Source organism: Stegastes partitus, unplaced genomic scaffold, assembly GCF_000690725.1.
Source record: "Stegastes partitus isolate 25-593 unplaced genomic scaffold, Stegastes_partitus-1.0.2 Scaffold131, whole genome shotgun sequence".
In the NCBI taxonomy this organism is placed as follows: Eukaryota; Metazoa; Chordata; class Actinopteri; family Pomacentridae; genus Stegastes; species Stegastes partitus.
This window is the reverse complement of record NW_007577862.1, coordinates 290,551-309,277: the sequence shown is the minus strand read 5'-3', so window position 1 is coordinate 309,277 and position 18,727 is coordinate 290,551. Positions and strand designations below refer to the sequence as shown.

At 38.2% G+C, this 18,727-nt stretch overlaps 1 protein-coding gene across 1 annotated transcript in view; it reads right to left on the bottom strand.

The window, feature by feature from the left end:
• The window catches only part of lmbrd1 (LMBR1 domain containing 1), a 58,674-nt gene extending 40,753 nt beyond the window's left edge, over window positions 1-17,921 (bottom strand). The window contains exons 1-5 of the mRNA XM_008278741.1: window positions 17,849-17,921; window positions 15,908-16,084; window positions 14,788-14,851; window positions 1,498-1,595; window positions 142-209 (exon numbers count right to left, since the gene is read on the bottom strand). Coding sequence (XP_008276963.1) covers window positions 142-209; window positions 1,498-1,595; window positions 14,788-14,851; window positions 15,908-16,084; window positions 17,849-17,914 — 473 coding nt within the window. The 5' untranslated portion in view covers window positions 17,915-17,921. The remainder of the gene's footprint in view (window positions 1-141; window positions 210-1,497; window positions 1,596-14,787; window positions 14,852-15,907; window positions 16,085-17,848) is intronic.
• Window positions 17,922-18,727: the final 806 nt, after the last annotated feature.

Below are 18,727 nucleotides of genomic sequence, written 5' to 3'. Positions count from 1 at the left end.
ATGGCTTATCATGGCCAGACAAATGGCACTGTAGCTGTTTGAAGGGGTCTTCCTCTCATTAACTCAACACAATGATATATCCACACCCCCTTTACCTGTCGTGTACTGAAGCAGAAGAAGCCATCCATGTCTCCAACTCACCCAATTAAAAGGAGCACCACGCAGACAATGACAAATCCAATTGTGTACTTCAGAGCATTTTTCACTTGCTGTAATAAAAGAAAAAAATTAAACTGGTCAATCACGGCCATGAAGTGAAATATTAATATTCATTGTGAACAAGGGGAAAAGGGGGTCATACTCCATTTAGCTGAGGACTATAGTGAGCGAGAGCTATACACAGTCAATGTAGATCTAGTCTGACCTGGTAGAGATAACATGTCAGTCTTAGTGCTATTCAAGGTGCTTTTAAAGTAACAATACAAAAGACCTCCCTATCTGTGAGAGAAAGTGCCTCTGTCAGCTCAAAACTGACACACGGAAGGGAGAAAAGGCACTATGCGAGACCTTGTGTTTGGCGCTCACTACAGTAATTGCACAAAGGTGTAATCACTCACTAAAACAGCTTCAAAAGACAGAGATTTCAAATGTTGCCACATTCAAGGTGACAATAAAGACCTCACTACGAATGCAGTGTTTCAAAGTTTTCACAATGTGATTAAGAACTAATAATATTCATAAAGATACAACTATTAGCTTGTTTTGAATTATTTTTCCTAACCTTTGTTAACATTGTGCAGCAGAAAAGTGTATCGTATCACCGTGTAATTCAGGGGTGTGCACGTGTTGTGTGAGCGCATGATGGCAGAACACAAAACACTGCTCGACGGCACCAGAAGTATTAGAAAAGTCTGCACCACATCTTTACTGGTCAATTATTTTCAAGAGGAAATGCGTCAGTTTTAAGTAGAGAAAGCACTGCAAATTCATGACAGAATTAGAAAAAGAAAACCCAGCCAGTAATTTTCAAATCACTTACCTGCAATTATGTAAAAAAAACAAAAACAATTTCTCTCTTAACAGTGAGTAAGGACAATATTTACAAAAAGAAGATGCAGTCAAATGAACAAACATTAATGTATCGTAAGAGTAATAGGACAAAGTCTAGCGTACTTAGTTTAATTATACAAGGAAAAATTGATTGACTTATTTCCAGCTTCAAATGAATATTTATTTGTTATTTCATCCATTAAAATATTTCTTTCTGCCTTTCAGCACCAGGGCACAAAAAAAAAACAGAAAAGAAGATTAAAGCAAAACAAATATAAAAAGGAAGGGCGTTTGCTTTCATATTTTGTCATGTAAAATGTGCAACCAAATAGGTTTGTGTTGCCTCGAGCTGGCTGGAAAGTTCAACTGGAATTACTTGAGGATATTTTTTGGCATTTACATATTGGTCAGAAGCACCTGAATCACCTGAATAAAATTTGAATTTCTCAGCAGCACATCTAAGCAGGCTACAGCGCTGTGTGTGGAAGAAGAAAGGTGCGTTCTTACCGAACACCTATTCACGTTGTTGTCATCCCTTTCTTCATAGTAGAAGTAAACAAAGGGGATCCACAGGAAGACGCAGAACAGTATGATGGAGTAAAGAGCTGTATGGATACAAAAGAAGAAGAAGACACATCTTAAAACTAGTCAAAAATATCTTTTTTTTTTGTGCCACATATATGGTCAAAACTGAACATCCATTACTTCCTCCCAGCACAGACGATGTCATATTCTATCATGGCAATATAAAATATTAAAACACTGCAGTGCATTTCTGCCAAGCGCAGAGCATGCAATGTTCAGTTTTATTAAAAGTCATTTCCTGTATTTTTGAGATAGTGTCAATAAACATGATTCCTCTGAAGCAGATTTGATATAACTGTAGGATGTCCTCTGGTCATCCACTTGGAATTATGCTGAATTTCTCTTGGCAGGCTAAAGGCATTGTAGAGTACACATCACAACTGATTTATGTAAAGAATATGCTCTAACTCCCCTCACCAGTTTATACAACGTCCACAAACTTGTCTAATTCTTTGTTTCAGTCACACTTATCTCGTTTTTTACTGGATACTCCCTGTTTTGTCTCTTGACAGCATACTGCACAGAGTTTATGGTTGTCAGTTTAAGATAAAGTAGAATGGTATTAGTAGTAGTATGTTTCCATTTTTTTAAGCTGCCAGTTTAACGCTTTAGCTGGTTGAATGTAACTGTGTTACATCCTACTTAGACGGACACAGTGACCTGAGTTGAACCCACATCTGTACTGGTTAACCCATGTCAACCAAACCGTCCTCACTAGTTGCCTCATAACCAGGGCTCGACGCAGGCTGAATGCTGCCTGGCTTCGGTGATTTGGCGTTGCTTTCGGTAAAAGATACTGACATTTAAGTGTCATTCAAGCGACTGGCTGAAAAAAGCGAGGAAGATGGAGAGAGAGAGAGAGAGATGAGAGGGAGTGCAGAGAAGAAGAGAGAAAAAGTATGCACATGTAGGCGATCAGGACAGAGCGCACATATAGTCAGATGGAGCAGTATATTCTGAAACCAACTTCTGTCTGGTCATTATGTGTAATTATTGCAGTGTAGTGGTCCAGATAATTCATCTTTTACGGCACTGACATATCTAGCAAATGGGTCATGGGTTTGGAGAGCAATGTTTCTAATTGTATTAGACCAATAACTCGAGCATGTTTGTGGATTTGTGACAGGAAACAACTATGTTTTAAAGAAAAACAATCTCAAGAAAGACAGAAAGAAGTCAGTGGTAATTTTACTATGCATTTGTTAACCAGTTAACAACATCTATTTATGATTGACAAGACCAAAACCACATGATTACCCCGTTTATACCTGCCATTGACATGTGATCTCTATCTCCCCAGTATGGACGGAAATAACTCTGCTTCTTGCTGGCAACTCAAGCAAGCCTGACAAAAGCTACAGGTAGTTTAATTATCATTAGCTGAGCAATGAAAAACAAAATAAGAGTCTACAGAGCAGCATTGTTTGCCTTGATCTATGATGTGCCATGTTTGTTAACAAGTTTGTTAGCCCATTATAAATAATTTGCATATTTAGTCTGGATCACATTGTGAGCACAATTAAGATAATGAGAACGCATTTTGATACCAGATGTACATTCAAAAATCTCTGGGTCAGATGTCAGCATCCACACAACATATTCAGTTACAGATCATATGTTCGGTGTAAATAGGGCAGTAACAACTGTTAACAATTAAGGAGTATATCTAGTCTCTATACAGACTTTATTTATCATGTGTACCACATGTAGAAGTCTGTTGATAATACCACCGGGTGTGTTCTCAGTGAACTAAGGACTGTGTTGTTTCTGCTCAGATTATGATCCAGAGCGCTGAACAATTGGTTCAATTAGACAGGAAACACGTTATCCTCTTGCCATTGTTGTCATTAATATTGCTTAGAGTTTCTCTTACAAAGCAGAAAATAATCAGTTCCATTTGAATGCTGACCGCTGAAATAGAAAAAAAAAAAGTAATCTGCATCAGAAAATGGTTTCATCAACTCAAGCTGGTGACCTTTTCTATGAGGTAGATGCAATACACCTGTCCCTGGAGAAAGACCTCACTCTTCTCTGATCCAAGCCTTTCTGTCTGTTTGTTTGTTTCTTCCTGTACCATCAGTTTTTTTTTTTTTTTTAGAGAAAAGACCAACACTCAAATGCATTAGGAATTCATAGAGCGGAGGTGAGGCAAAAACACTTAAATAGAAAGATGCTATTTCAAGCTGGGGGCTTTTCTTTCTGCGGCAAATGGATGTCGGTGCAGACAGCCCAGACAACCACAAAATAACTCATAGAAAAGCATGTCACAAAGATGTGCTCAGCAACGTAGCTGCCATTGCTGAATACCACCTTGAGGTGATAATGTGAATCATCAGAACAAGTTGCAACTAAAAGAAATGTCCAAGAAGGCAAGCAGGTTACCAAAACCACATCAATTTCACAGTTTCCCTGCATTTAGAAAGAATTTTCATGACTGCACAGGTTTTATATTCATGAGTGAAATCTCAGTTTAAAGTCACCAAAATCAAACAAAATGAAACATGAGAGTGTAAATCTTTAATGGAAAGGAGTCGGGTCTACTCATAAGTAAGAAACAACTAAACAAGAGCCCTAAGCAGTGCCTTTATAGCATGATAAACTACACAACTGTGGATGTTGAATGAAAAATAATTTAAAAAATAAATACAACGGAAAACTTGCTCCTGATACCACTTAATCCATAACACCAGTAGCACACTTCGGCTTCAATGTACATGTGGAAAACAAGTGTTCCATATCAGTCAAGAATGCATGGCCCCGAGCAAGTACAAACATGCCCCCCTGTGAAATGAACTATATTTCACAAAAGGCTCTCTCTGCTGCAGACAAATGAATGTCACTGTTACAGAGGTTTGCTTTTAGCCAGCTGTGTTTGTGACAGGGCATTACTTTCAATAAACACATGCTCATTGCTCCACTAAGGTATCCATTTACACTCATTTACAGCCAGACAAACTGAGTTTAGGATGATGCCAGGAGCCAATAAATGCAAGCCATGCACAGTATGCAGCCGCTGGCATATGCTTGCAGGTTAAAGCAATGGGTAAAATTAATCATAACACCATGAATATTAACATACTGAGAGAATAGGTCATACTGCATTACCATGAATCATCCATTACTCTCTATGCAGATCTTTTACTGGGAAGAACGCCTGACCAGGGATAAAAGTTTAGCGCATTCATCCCTGTGACAGAGTAGAGGACTAAATAATTAAACGTCCTTAACCCTTTGTATAGTTGTAGTGTTCATATATATAGTACACAATAGACTCCAGTTTACTCATAGGGCAAGCATGAAATAAAATAAAAAAAACCTTATATTCAAGGATCGATAGTTATAAAAGCCAGAGTGCCAGCTGGGGAGAGAATGTGAGGTCATCAGCGCAAGTAATAGTTATTTACCTCTCAGTGTTTCCATGGTTATTTGTAGTTTTCGCCATTACCTGCTATCATTCATTAAGCACCATCTAAGGCTTTACGAGGAACATTAGAGCCACGTCCTTACCTTACTGTGGCTGTTTACAGGGGCATTAACACCTGGACTCTTGTACCTTTCAGAGAAGTAAAATGTATTACATTTTTGTGAAAATTAAATGCCAGGGGAGATTTCTCACAGAAACACTGTCTCGGACAAAGGACTCCTGAGACAGATGAAAATATCTGTCAGTACAGACACCTGCTGAAAGCTATGACAGTTCGAGCTTGCACTCTCATTGCCGGAAAACATCAACGGAGGCTCCCTTATTGGAGGGCCAAACATGAGATACAACACTAATGAATATTAGACTTGCACTTGACAGGTATGTGCAGGACTCTGACTCAATACAGTACATGTGCAGCTCTGTTTCTGCTGGATATGCGAGCAAACAGATGTTTGTTAGCTGATGGACTCTCAGAGCTTACTGCTGTCAGCTGGTATCGGACTTGTTCTTTTACCCATTTAATTCAGGAAAAAGCGAGGTATGTTCATGGAAGATATAAATATATTCAGTTTCTATACTGAATGTGCATTTCTTTAATAATACAACAGCTTTCAGAATCACTCAACAGCAGAATAGTTCAGTCTGCATTGCATCCATGGTAGGAAATTAATGTTTTAACAATGTCTATGTGTTCCGTAAGTATAGAGATATAGGTTAAGTGATTGTTAGCAAATACCTTATTTAAATTAGCTGACAGCAAAACCAAACACAGCTCATCCAAGGTCTAGCAGTATTTTTTTCTGTACATAACTGTCATGGAATGTATAGCAGTGGCAACACAAACATTCAGACAACTCAACCCTATTCAGACATAAATGTGGCAGGGAAAGGAACACAGCTTTGTTTACCTACCATGTCTACAAGGTTAAGAGTTTTCTTTGTTTGTTTTTTTAATTAAAGAGTGAAATTATTATGACACTGACACATACTGCATTTCTTCCAATGTCGAAGTGTGTCAATTATACTGTGCTTTAAGAATAAATACAATATGAAGGTGTTCCTGCTGACTCCCATTTTCTGTGGTGTATTTGCAGCATGTTTGCATAAACTGGGATGTTTGTGGGACAGACGCTAGTTTTGACTACCACTCCAAACTAATGGCAGGAAGCAGACAACCCAACGCCTAACTTCAAATGGAGTCTTTGGAAACCTGCAGGTGTTACGTAGAACATGTGTTTGACCTCTATTTTAAATATTTAAAAAACTGTAAGGTGAGAAGAGGAGATTCATTCCTTTCTTTAAAGCATGTGTCTGCAGACATACATGCATGCAAAGGAGTTTGTGAGAAGTTGTTGATACTTCATGGTGCTACTTCAGAGAGCTTTTCCAGGGAAAATCACATATTTCTATTAACCGATTTAAAGAAATCAGGAAAGAGAATGTTATGAAACTGAATACACATGACAAAAGAAAGTGGCTGCAGTCAGAATAAGTTTTCATCAACCTTGTCTGCTTTCTGGAAGGCTAACAGTAAACGAAGCATTCATAATGTGTTACCTAATTATTGCATATACATATTTAGAAAACAGTGGAAAAGGTGCTATTTAAGTTAATATTACTGACTTTATGTTTTGGCTTGCTTCGTACGTAGAGTGCAGCTTTATTTGAAATAAAAATAGAAAACTGAGGATTACGCTTGAGGCATCTGCATTAAGCAAAAGCACTTACTTTCTTCTAGGATTAATGCCAATTAAATTAAAACAATTCACTGGTAAGAGCCTGACCACTACACTGAAATAGTCAAAATTATCAGCCACTTTTAATTTCTTCATTTATAATGGTATTAGTAGTGTACTTGTCAACTGAAGCAGAAATGCCAATAATAAGATGATTTAGAAACAATGCAGCAATAACTTAATTTTAAGTTGTAATATTGAAAGAAACACTTTGTTTTAATGTAATAGTCTTGAATTATCAGTGTCCAAAACTGAGTGTATCAGGCTTTGGTATATCACAAAAAAGAGGCTTACAACATGAATAGGTAAATGCAGGTTTTAAATTTCCATTGGTCTAAATGTGGAGCTGTTTCAAAGCAGACAAAGGTAGAAGTAAAAGAGCTATGGGTTGTGGTTTTTGCACACAGAGGCAGAAAAAGTGCTTTTCGTTTCATGTGTTTGCTCGGCTATGTTCTTATTGTTGAAGGCCCCCTGTATCACATAAAGCTGTCCTCAAAAATAAAACTGCAATTTGTCAATGTTTTCAAAAATGCTCTTAAAAGAAGCACGAGGCTACTACCACTCTCCAATAAAATTCAGTAAGCACGTGTAGGTGGACGAAAATCACAGGAAAAAAAAAACAAAACAAAACAAAGTGATTGTAGTGTATTTACAAGAGGACGGCTTCCTCTCTAGCTTCTCTTCTACAAATGGCATTAAAAAGGCAGGGAGAAAGCCAATGATTTATTCAAAGGGCCCAGGGGTATTTTGCCCTGTTGCTTAAGGGTCTTATGCACCACTGCTTTGAAGTACTGAGCAGTCCAAGGAAATGTATAAATGGACAGAGGCTTGAGATTGAAAGGCTAAGCTTTCAAACTCAGGGTTCATCAAAGATCACAAAAATGTATTTGGGCTTTAAAAGGAAGTGGGTGTTTCTGCTACAGACATCCGTCCCCTTTGTCAAGTGAAAGGTGCACTGTACCTCATATTACACCGTGTCAAAGTTGGGAACAACTGCAGGATTATTAAATAACGTTTCAATCTCTGCTTTTTTTGGCACTACAGATGTATTCTAACAGAGCGGTGATCTCTTCATCACTCCTGTTTGGGTCTAAGCTTAAAATGTCTCAGAATGCAAATAACTACACTTGTGCATTCATAAATGAAAGTTTTTGTATCTGTTTAAGATGTGACATAACTGAATTGCATTTACTTGACCTACTTATGAGGTAACTTTATGCAGTGTCACCACTATAGGAAAAAGAGAAACAGAGATTTCACAGCATTAACTGTGAGCTTTAACATAAACTCGCAGATTAAAGAGGGAAAAGAAGCAAAATAACCTATAAATGCCACAATGTCATTTACTCCCACTGACTCCACATAACAATGTTGATTCCTAATAAAAAATAAAGAATAGCATCTTGTTACAAAATAGAATTGTGATTTATGATAAAGGCTCCACAGTGACTACACTGTACTTGCAAACTCCTAAGTTTAAATATACATCAAACAAGTGGGTTCACACCTGCTGCAGAAATGCTGACCATGCCAGCTATAGGTTTTGTTTAAGTATACGTGTCCAGGCAAAACGCATGTATATCTGGAGTGACAGAATGTCAACAAACGGGTGCAATATCCTTGTCAATGGATGTTTCACTATATAAAGCCATCAAATGATTTCAAAGATCGAGTATACAATGCAGAGTTCCTCGAATCACTGGACATGCACATGCCTATTAACTGTGATCACTGCTGAATACAAATCAGAGTCTACTTTGGAGGAAAAACATGCTTCAGCACAGGAAATAGAAATCTCCATGTCAACCCTGTAATTATACCATTTGTGAAGAGACAAATGGACACTGCTGTCAAATGTGGCCTTAAAGGGAATTCGGCTTTAAAGGTTAGATTTGTAAAGAAGCTGTGCATACAAGACACATGGAGCTTGGTCTCCACCTACTGGCAAATAATACAGAAATGCCCCTTAAAAAAATCCAGGAATGAGTCTGTTGACTTCTATATAAACATCACAAACACAGTCGTAAAACGGACGATGCAGGTGAAGTTAAATTCATCTTCTTTTCCTGTTTCGTCTAAGAACGCAGCCTTCAACAAAGTGTGACTTTGTTCAGAGACATAAGAAAGCCCTCTTACACTGTCATCTTCACAAAAAAATCATCACAACAGAGACAAATAGTCACATAAAAAAAACATCATGAATCCCATTTCACTTTTTACAAAAATCATAAATTGTAGAGCACTGCAGAGCAAAACAATCTCACACAATATGACTTACAGTCATATTAATTTTGCCATAGCAAAAAACCCAGCACAACAACAAGTACAATGGACTAAGGAACGTGTCATAATAAATGATGGGTCAATACTCTGCATCACTAAGCTTGGAATACATCTGCAATGCTTAAAATGCACGACAACTTTATTCCAAAAAACACGCTCCAAGGAACAGAGCGCATTATCAATCAGAACTGTATTTCTGTATTTTAGGCAGTTTTACAAGCACAAATCCTTCCTTATCAACAGCCAAAGGTTACAAGCACAACAAATTTGCAAGTAGATGATTCTTCAGCAGCACATACTCCCGGAGCCACGATCACATGTACATGCTTGAAGCTAGTAGCAAACTTTCAAGCTTTTCCCCTGGTTCCTAGAATGCATACTATTGGTATGTCTAAGCTTTTCCAGCTAGACAACAAAATAATGCCATTTCTTTTTATTGTGAATGGAACGCAAACACTGGATTGTTATACCTGACAATCCTGTAAAAGGTGCTACCTTACGCACACTATCTATAGCTGTCGTGCAATGCAATTACAGAGATTGTGCCTGAAGCTTCATCATCAAACGTTTCAACCAGAGATATACCTACTAAACCTATTGCGAAACCAACCGTATGTGCTTTTTCTTTGATGTGTGACAAATTTCCTGAGTGTAACTGTTGCATCATGTACACGGTTGCCAGGGAGTTTGGCCATTAAATGAATTAAATTACCGACAAAACACAGCCCTGCACTATAGACTAAGCCTCCTGAATTATTCATTTTTTAAATCCTTATAAAGCAAAGTTTCCATTTAGGGGGATGTCTAATACAACGTATAGATAGCAAAATAGAAAATCAATCTTACGTATTAAATTATATTTGTGCGTCCAGAGGTAAATATACTGTGGCCCCTTGAATGCTGATTGCACGTGCAGTGTTCATGTTCTGTGAAAGCCAATTTTCTGATGTCATTATGCCAGTGGAAGTGGTTTCTTTGATTGGGCTGTCTAGGCAAGGAGACAGCTTGTCGTCCTTGCATTTGGCATTTTTTAACAGACGGTACATAACAGTGTTGCTGACAGGCACTTTAAGCCAGCATCTGTTAGAAAACCCAAGATCTAGTGTCTTTGGCATGACTGATTTTGCTATCAACAAAGACAACAAAGTTGCGTTATCCTTAAATATAACAATCATGAAGAAATTTCGGTGGGACCAACAGCTTTGAGTTTAGAATTTATTTGCCAAATAGCCTGGATGCTGTCCTCGTGAAATGCAACCACATACAGATAGTGGAATTATGGACGGATCCATCGGGACTAGACCTGCTCTCATAGCAAGAGAATCAGGCAGGATATGTCCAAGATGCTTCACTGAATGCTCGAAAAACCTGCTAATGGTGCAACACAGTATGCTACAAGCCTAAAACCAAATGTCAGTGCCAGTGAAGTGTTCTAATTATATTGAATAAAAGCTAAATGTGGCGATTACAACACGCAAAACAAGTCGAGACTAGTCTGCTGAAAGAAAAAGCACAGCTGTGGGGAGTGATTGTCTTGGAAAGTAATACTGTGGAAGGATTTCTGCGGCGAAAACTACGCTGAGCAAAAAATATAAACACAGCATGTGATATTTTATTAAATTCTATCCATTTGCTTTAACATAGGGGAATGAGTTTTTGTTGTTCCAACACACAGCATCTATAAAAACAGAATGGATGCTCTGAGACAACCAAGTACGCACTGTATTCGAAATGATAATGGGCAGATGGAGAGTGAGGTCATAGACAAGAAATCACGAGTCAGTAACGAATAACACATCTGCAATACACAAAGTTAATCATGTTTCTGAGGCAGGCTGGTGGAACGCTGCCCCGCTCTTCCTGCGGGGCTTGGAGAAGTTGTCGAACATTTTGGGGGACAGGCTCGTGTTGTCACGTACACCCAGAGCATCGTGTGGCAAATTGTTTGCTGAATCATGCTGTCTGAAACTATTTCTTAAAATGACAATTGGTGGAACTGTGGACATGCAAGCGCCTGGCTACGGCCCTATCCAACATGCCAGCTCGCAGTGTGACAAACAGCTCGTTCTCGTCTTTATCTTTGCATCTGTGGCATCATGTCATTTGAATAAAGTTGCATTTTAAGGTGGCCTTTTGCAGTCACTGGTCAAAGGAGTGTCTGTCTACTGGTCACGGTATCCGATCATTTCCCTTTAACGTCACACCTGGCGAGAGCATAGATTAAGTCAGTGGTTGAGAATTTGTCACGAGAGGAAAAGCTCAAAAAACGTTTGTACACAATTGGCTAAATGATACCCTTTTCAATTAACAATGGAATTGTGTGGAGTCAGAAAAGCAGAGCATGCTGCATTCATATTTTTCTTCATTGTAGATTTCCCTATTATGCACACTGTGTGTGTTTTCCCTAATTTGTAGTATTTGGAAGACGAAATAAAGGCAAACCAACAAACTTCATCTATTAAAACAGTAAAGGTGAGAAACAAAACTAAGAGTGGATTAGGACAAACATGAATCAAGCACAGTCTGCGCATCAAGCAATCAGATGAGACATAATTAGGCAGGTTAGACTGTGGGTGTGCAGGCACTTTAAGGATCAATATATGTGTCGGCAAAAAGCCCACAATTATTATGTTTTTGTCTATGACGATAGAGTTTTCATGAGGAACAACCATGCCATGATATCATTTTGTTTATGACTACTGTTACTGCCTTTACTTTATACACAAAATTGGAGAGATATCCAGTTGAAACCAGAAGTTTACATACACTCTATAAAAAGACACAACCTTTTTTTTCCTCACTGTCTGACATTAAATCAGACTAAGCTTTTCCTGTTTTAGGTCAGCTCAGTTTACCAAAATTAGTTCTATTTACCAAACACCTGAAAAATGACAGAGAAATTTTTTAGAGATTTTTTTTTATTATTACTTTCATCCAAGTCAGAAGTTTACGTACATTTCCTTAGTATTTAGTAGCATTGCCTTTAAACTGTATGAATTGGGTCAAATGTTTTGGGTTTCCTTCCACAAGCTTCTCACAACAGTTTTCTGGATTCAGCCCATTCCTCCTGACATAACTGGTATAACTGAGTCAGGTTTATTGGCCGCCTTGCTTGCATACACCTTTCCAGCTCTGCCCACACATTTTCTTCAGGACTGAGATCAGGTCTTTGTGATGGCCACTCCCAAACATTGACTCTGTTGTCCTGAAGCCACTTTGTAACTAACTTGGCGGTATGTTTACGGTCATTGTCCATTTGGTAGACCCATTTGCGCCCAAGCTTTAACTTCCTGGCTGATGTCTTGAGAGATGTTCCTTCAACATTTCCACATAATGTTCTTTCCACATGGTGCCATCTATTTAGTGAAGTGCACCAGTCCCTCCTGCAGCAAAACATGATGCTACCTCCCCCGTACTTCACAGTTGGGATGGTGTTCTGAGGCTTGCAAGCTTCCCCCTTTATCCTCCAAATATAACAATGGCCATAATGGCCAAATAGTTCAATTTTAGTTACATCAGACCACAAGACATGTCTCCAAAAAATAAGGTCTTTTTCCCTGCGTTCTTTTGCAAACTGTAATCTGGCTTATTCATGTTGCTTTTGGGGTAATGTCTTCTTCCTCTCTGAGTAGCCTTTCAGCCCATGTCGGTACAGGACTCGTTTCACTGTGGACAATGACTCTCTCGTACCAGCTTTAGCAGCATCTTCACAAGGTCTTGTTATGTACATTTCGCACCAAAACACTTCATCTCTCCGTCTCCTTCCCGAGCAGTATGATGGATGGACATTCTCATGGTGTTTATACTTGCATACAATTGTTTGAACAGATGAACGTGGAACCTTCAGGCATCTGGAAATTGTACCCAAGGATGAACCAGACTTGTAGAAGTCCACAATCCTCTTCCTGATATCTTGGCTGATTTCTTTACATTTTCTCATGTTGTCACAAAAGGAAGCAGTGTGTTTGAGGAGTGCCTTAAAATACATCAACAGGCTTGCCTCCAATTAACTCAAATGTTGTCAATTAACCTATCAAAAGTTTCCAAAGCTGTAACAGCATCATCTGGGCTTTTCCAAATAGTTTAAACGCATAGTAATCTTAGTGTATGCACACTTTTGACTTCGACTGAGTAAAAAAAAAAATCTCTAAAAAAATTCTTTGTCATTATTCTGACGTTTAGCTAATGAATGAAATGAAATGAAAAATACTTTATTTATCCCAGAAGGGAAATTCAATAATAGAACTAATATTGGTAATCCTAACTGATCTAAAACAGGAAAAGCTTAGTCTTATTTAAAGTCAGACAGTGAGAAAAAAAAAAAACAGTTATGTGTCCTTTTATACAGTGTATGTAAACTTCTGGTTTCAACTGTAACTTATTCTACCTGCTTCATCACAGGCCAAGAAGGCAAATGTAAGAAGTTCTGAAAGGAAATATCACCCAGTGCACAGCTACTGCTGCAAAAATCTCACAACTGTCTACTTCAACCTGTAAGAATGATAGACTATTATGTGTTACTCTAACTAACCAGTTTTAGAAACATGGTTATTAACTTGTACACACAGGATTTTCCTCTTCTGCCCTTCCCATCTTCACAAGAAGGCAGAAGACTTAGTAACAAACAAGCAGCCTCATACAACGTCAACAGATGCAAAGCAGCACACTTAATACAGGATGAAACATTGGTCCCCATGGGGAAATTGCTGCTATTAGAGCAGCACAGATACAAAAGCATAACAAAGAAAATATATTATTAATGTAAACACACTGACAATAAACAAATATCTGAATTGAGTAAAAAACAAAAACACTTAAAATGTTAAAATCATATGGTTTAAAAGAATTACAAGGTTATGTAAACAAACATATGAAAACACAATTAATAAGCAACAGAAAGAAATGTTATTTATCATTGACTGCTATAGTTGACTAATGTAAGGCACCTGCTCGCAGACTGAACTTAATTTATTGACCAAAGTGGGCAATTTGCCCAGAAACACAGTTTGACATATTTGATATGTTATTATGTTGTTACTATGAAAAACAACCAGCTTTGTCTAACAACATAAACCTGTGAAAAGGGCTTTTCACTCTAACTTTTAACATAACTGTCATCAATAGGTCCCTATATGGTTTCCTGCCACCACCGGTGTGTGTGTGTGTTAATGAGTGAAAGAGAAACACATTGTAAAGTGGAACATATACCATTAGTGCCATCCATTTCAAATCATTGTTTTTGTTTTTTGATTAGAGGGAAATGTCTTTTATCAAAGCTGGAGTATCTCTAAAATCAGCCTATATGGGCTTCCTATATACCGTAAACTTATACGGAACATACTGAATGAAACTGCTCTGGAGCAGATAAGATGTGCAGCCAAAGTTGCAACAAAGATCTATAGAGATATCCTGTGTGAATGAGTCACCACTGTGGGAAACAAAGAGCCAGCGTGAATCCCAGAGTCAGACTGTTAACCCTCGAGGATTTCTAGGCAGGTGAGTCAGGCCCCAGGTGTTAATACAATTGAACTGGCACTACCATCAATTCAAAGAGGAGATAGTTATTATCTCAGGAGGATGACGTAGCACACTTATAATAATTTATGAAAAACAGCCAAATTCAATACCAACATTTAAAACTAAATAACTAATTCACAGAAAGATTAATTTCTTCAGTGTTCTGCAGTAAATCATTGTGTCTAGTTAATAACTTTTCTCACTTTGTTCTATGAATATCCATATAAACTAACATTAAGAGAGTGCACTTACTGTAATATCCGTACAGCACAGTGTCTTCAATTTGACCTCTCGTAACATTGTTTGCTGCCCATTCCTGGATGTAACCAAGAGAAAAGTCCATTGTAAAAATGAAGCTCATCAATGAAAGGATTGACATATTTAGAACAATTAACAAAAACAGGCATCAAGTGGATGAAAGTTCATTAAAACAACTATAATAAGCATAAACTACAGTGTAAAAATTAAACCATAATCCACTGATAAATAAGTCCAATACCGTGGACAGGGTTAGGACATGCCCAACAGGTTAGTAACGTATGTAGGCTATAGTACTGCTCTAACAGCTTTGTTTATCAAGGTTCACAAACTGAATTCTGATATAAACAGCGAATGATGCAAAACTGAGGGGAATAGCTTAAAGCAGACAGACCTTTCTCTAAATCTGTTTTTATTCATATGTAGATGTGTGAAACTTCCCCTCAAATGTTTGCATTTAACTTGAACAATGAGGCTCCAAATGACAAAAGAAGAAAAAAAAAACTGTGAAAAACTGCAAGAGATTAAAAGCTGTGGATTTTTTTCAACATCAGCAGCCTAAAGGAAAATGTTTGTGTGATTTTCATAAGTTTGTGCGGTGTCATAATTCTCACAGCACTGAGAAAAGCTCAAATGATTGTTTCGCATTAAAAACTAATATGAATATTTCGGCAGACAGCCAAAACTTCCTTTCGTGCCTCTGTGCGAGTTCTTTTTTTTTTTTTTTTTTTTAGGATAGTGTAATCACCAAGAAATGTTTGATTAAGTAAGTGAAGGATTATGTTCCTAATGAATTAACATGCACAGCCTACCATGACTACATGGTACAAAAAACAAACACCCCGTAGCAATCAAAGCAGCTCACGACCCACACAAAGCGAAAAATTGCCTGCTGTTCGAATGAAGACATCATTACACACTTTGCTAAATCTTCAAATCAATATAATCGAATGAAACAACTTCACCAAAAAAGTTAGACCAAGATATGCGTTCAGCTTTCAGAACGCACAAAAACAATGTCTAAGAACACTACAAAGCAAAGTCAAAGGCTCCCTCAGGAAAGACTGTCAACTTTCACAAACTGATTTTGGGATGAAGCAGAAGATATACTAACCTTATAGGTGCCATTGGGGTACTTCATGAATGAAACGAGGAATATGTCCACTGGCAGAAGTGCAGAAGTTATCAAGGCAATGGCCAGTGCACATATTGCTGTGATAGTTGAGACAACTTCGCTCTCCTGTCGACTTTGAAACTTCCGAATGTAGATCCAACAGAAAGCCAGGATTACCTAAACGAAAACAAGCAGTAATTAAGATAAAACAAACAGTGAATAATATCATCATGTCCTGCTCCTCCTGTCCTAAAACGAGGAGTAGGTAAACAATTTATTTAACAGTGAGAAGATCTATCAAATGTAAAGCCCGCGATATTAATATTAAAACTAAGGGATTATATTCAGGACACGAGATGCAAATGACATAGAGGAGATTAAAGTGTTATTTTTAACTTTGCATCTCCACATACACTCTGAAAAGCTAATGAGACTAACTGAATTCAAAAGAAAGAAATAACTACAGAATTAACACCTTAAACCACAAAAGAATCAAGCAACACACATAGATATAATACAACAAATTATACCTTTGAGTAGCTTTCATTGATCCCTATCACAGTTTTAGATTTAATTGAACTTTACCACACTGTGTTCACAGTATTGTGTTATATTATGCTTGTTCAAAACTGCTCTGTGTGTGTGTGTGTGTGTGTGTGTGTGTTCCTGACTGCAAAAAATATATATATAAAAAGTACTGAAACCCAAGTGTTAACGCAACAAGTAGGGGATTATATACTTAGAATATACTTAAAATAGCCTGACTACAGGTGATATGGAGCCGCCGATCTGATTATATCACACTCTCATTTAGATAGTTAAGAACTGAGAAGAAATAACATAAAGTGGACATTTTATACGAGTAGAAATAACATGTCTACTGGAAAGACATGTAGTGCTGAGTTATTATTATTATTATTGTTGATTTAATGAATGCAATCTATTTTGTTGCTGTTTGACACTAAAAGGCAAAATGGAGGGACTGACATTGTAATGGACAGGAAACTTTTTTGACAAACATGCAAAAAAAGGGGCCCCAAAATCCAAAATGACAAGGTTATATTCCAGGCACACAAGCTGGAAGAAGTGAGGACACTGCAAATACTTGCCCCTTCAGATCAAGGGCTGCCATTCACAGACAGGATCAATTAAAGGCCCGCAGCTTTAAGCCTCTGGCTGCTTGTTTTGCCAGGTAATGACGCGGGCTTTGCATCCAAATAAGATCTATTGAAAGGTTTGTTCAAATAAAAGGGGTTGCTAGTGGCGGGCAGAGAACCAGAGCACTTTATTGGCATCCAGGCATTCTTCTGGAAGGCTTCTGACTTATTTAGCCATGTGACTATAAATGACAGCTGAGATAATGAGGGCTAAATTGGGCCGCAGATTACCGAGCTGAGCAACTTGAAGACAGCAGCCTGGTACTGAACTATCAGTCTGGTAAATGGATCACAAATTGAAGAAAAAAAAAACAAGGTTACACATCAGAGTCAAAAGGTGAATAGCGCCCATTCCCCTTCTCAGCAGCTTTAAATTATTTTGTGGTGAAAGCTAACAAACAAACTACGACACAGTGCAGCTGCGTGCTATCATAAAGAAAACGAAATCGAGATCATTTGTTTAATAATGCAACGTCCCCAATTCTAAAACGGAGTTGTGGTTTATATTGACACTGTTTCAACAGTATGAAATACACATATATATTTTAAAAAGTATTAAATACGACACTGAGCGCTTCTCACAGAACAGCCGCCTGTAAGTGTGTCACGGCTAATGTTAGCTAAAACCAATCCAAAGCCAGTGTTGACGTTAATACGCCGCAGCCATGTCGCACCGGGTAACTCCGTATTTAAGCCACCTGTCCGCCTGCTAACGCGTCTCAAACCAACCGTCTAACGCTACACTACTTTACGAACATACTAACACAACTTTATGCTCGCTTACCAAGAGTATAATGGTGAAAATAGACCATCCGAGCACAGACTCGGAGAGTAACGTCTGATCCGCCATCTTCACTTCCTGCAATAACAAACCCACGTGGTCCTGTCGACGTCACCACGCGGCCAAGACGTCTGCGTCTGCGCAAAGTTCAGACGTCTTGATGATCATGTCATGTGGACTGTAGTTAATGTGTCCATATGTGAGCTGATATCCTCAGGGAATCAGGGATTGAACATCCTCGCCGGTGGTGGGAAAAGGACGACTGTGATAAGAGGTGAAATGAACACAAACGGTGTATCACCAACAACGCAACAGGATAGTGATGGTGGCTTTAGCAAAATGCACATTTAGGCTAAACATACTCTGAACAAAAATATGAACCTGGTCTTTTTTTTCATGACTTAGAGCTACAGTTAAAGATCTGATTTCTACATGGTAAGAAAATGGTTATATGTAACCATTTAGGCACAAAGAAAAAATGCTTTTAAAAAAAAAGCTGTTCAACTGGTGACACATTCCCAACCATTGAGTTAATCCACATGCTAGTCAGGTTTGGCATTAGAGGACAATGATCAGATTGCGTGACCAGCACACAGACGCTCTTTTGACCAGTGACTATAAAAGGCCAACTTAAAATGGTGGCTTTGTTCAAATGAGACAATGTCACAGATGACAAGACAAAGACAAGGAGAGGCCTTTGGCATGCTGGATGCTGGCATGTCAGATAGGGCCCTAGTCAGGCACTTAAATGTTCACATCGCCGCCATTTGTCGTGAGAAAATTGTTTCAGACGGCATAGTACGACCGACACAAGTTCTGTTCTTATGGACATGTCCAACAAGGTAGTACTGTTCCCCAAAAATGTCCACCAACTTCGCCGAG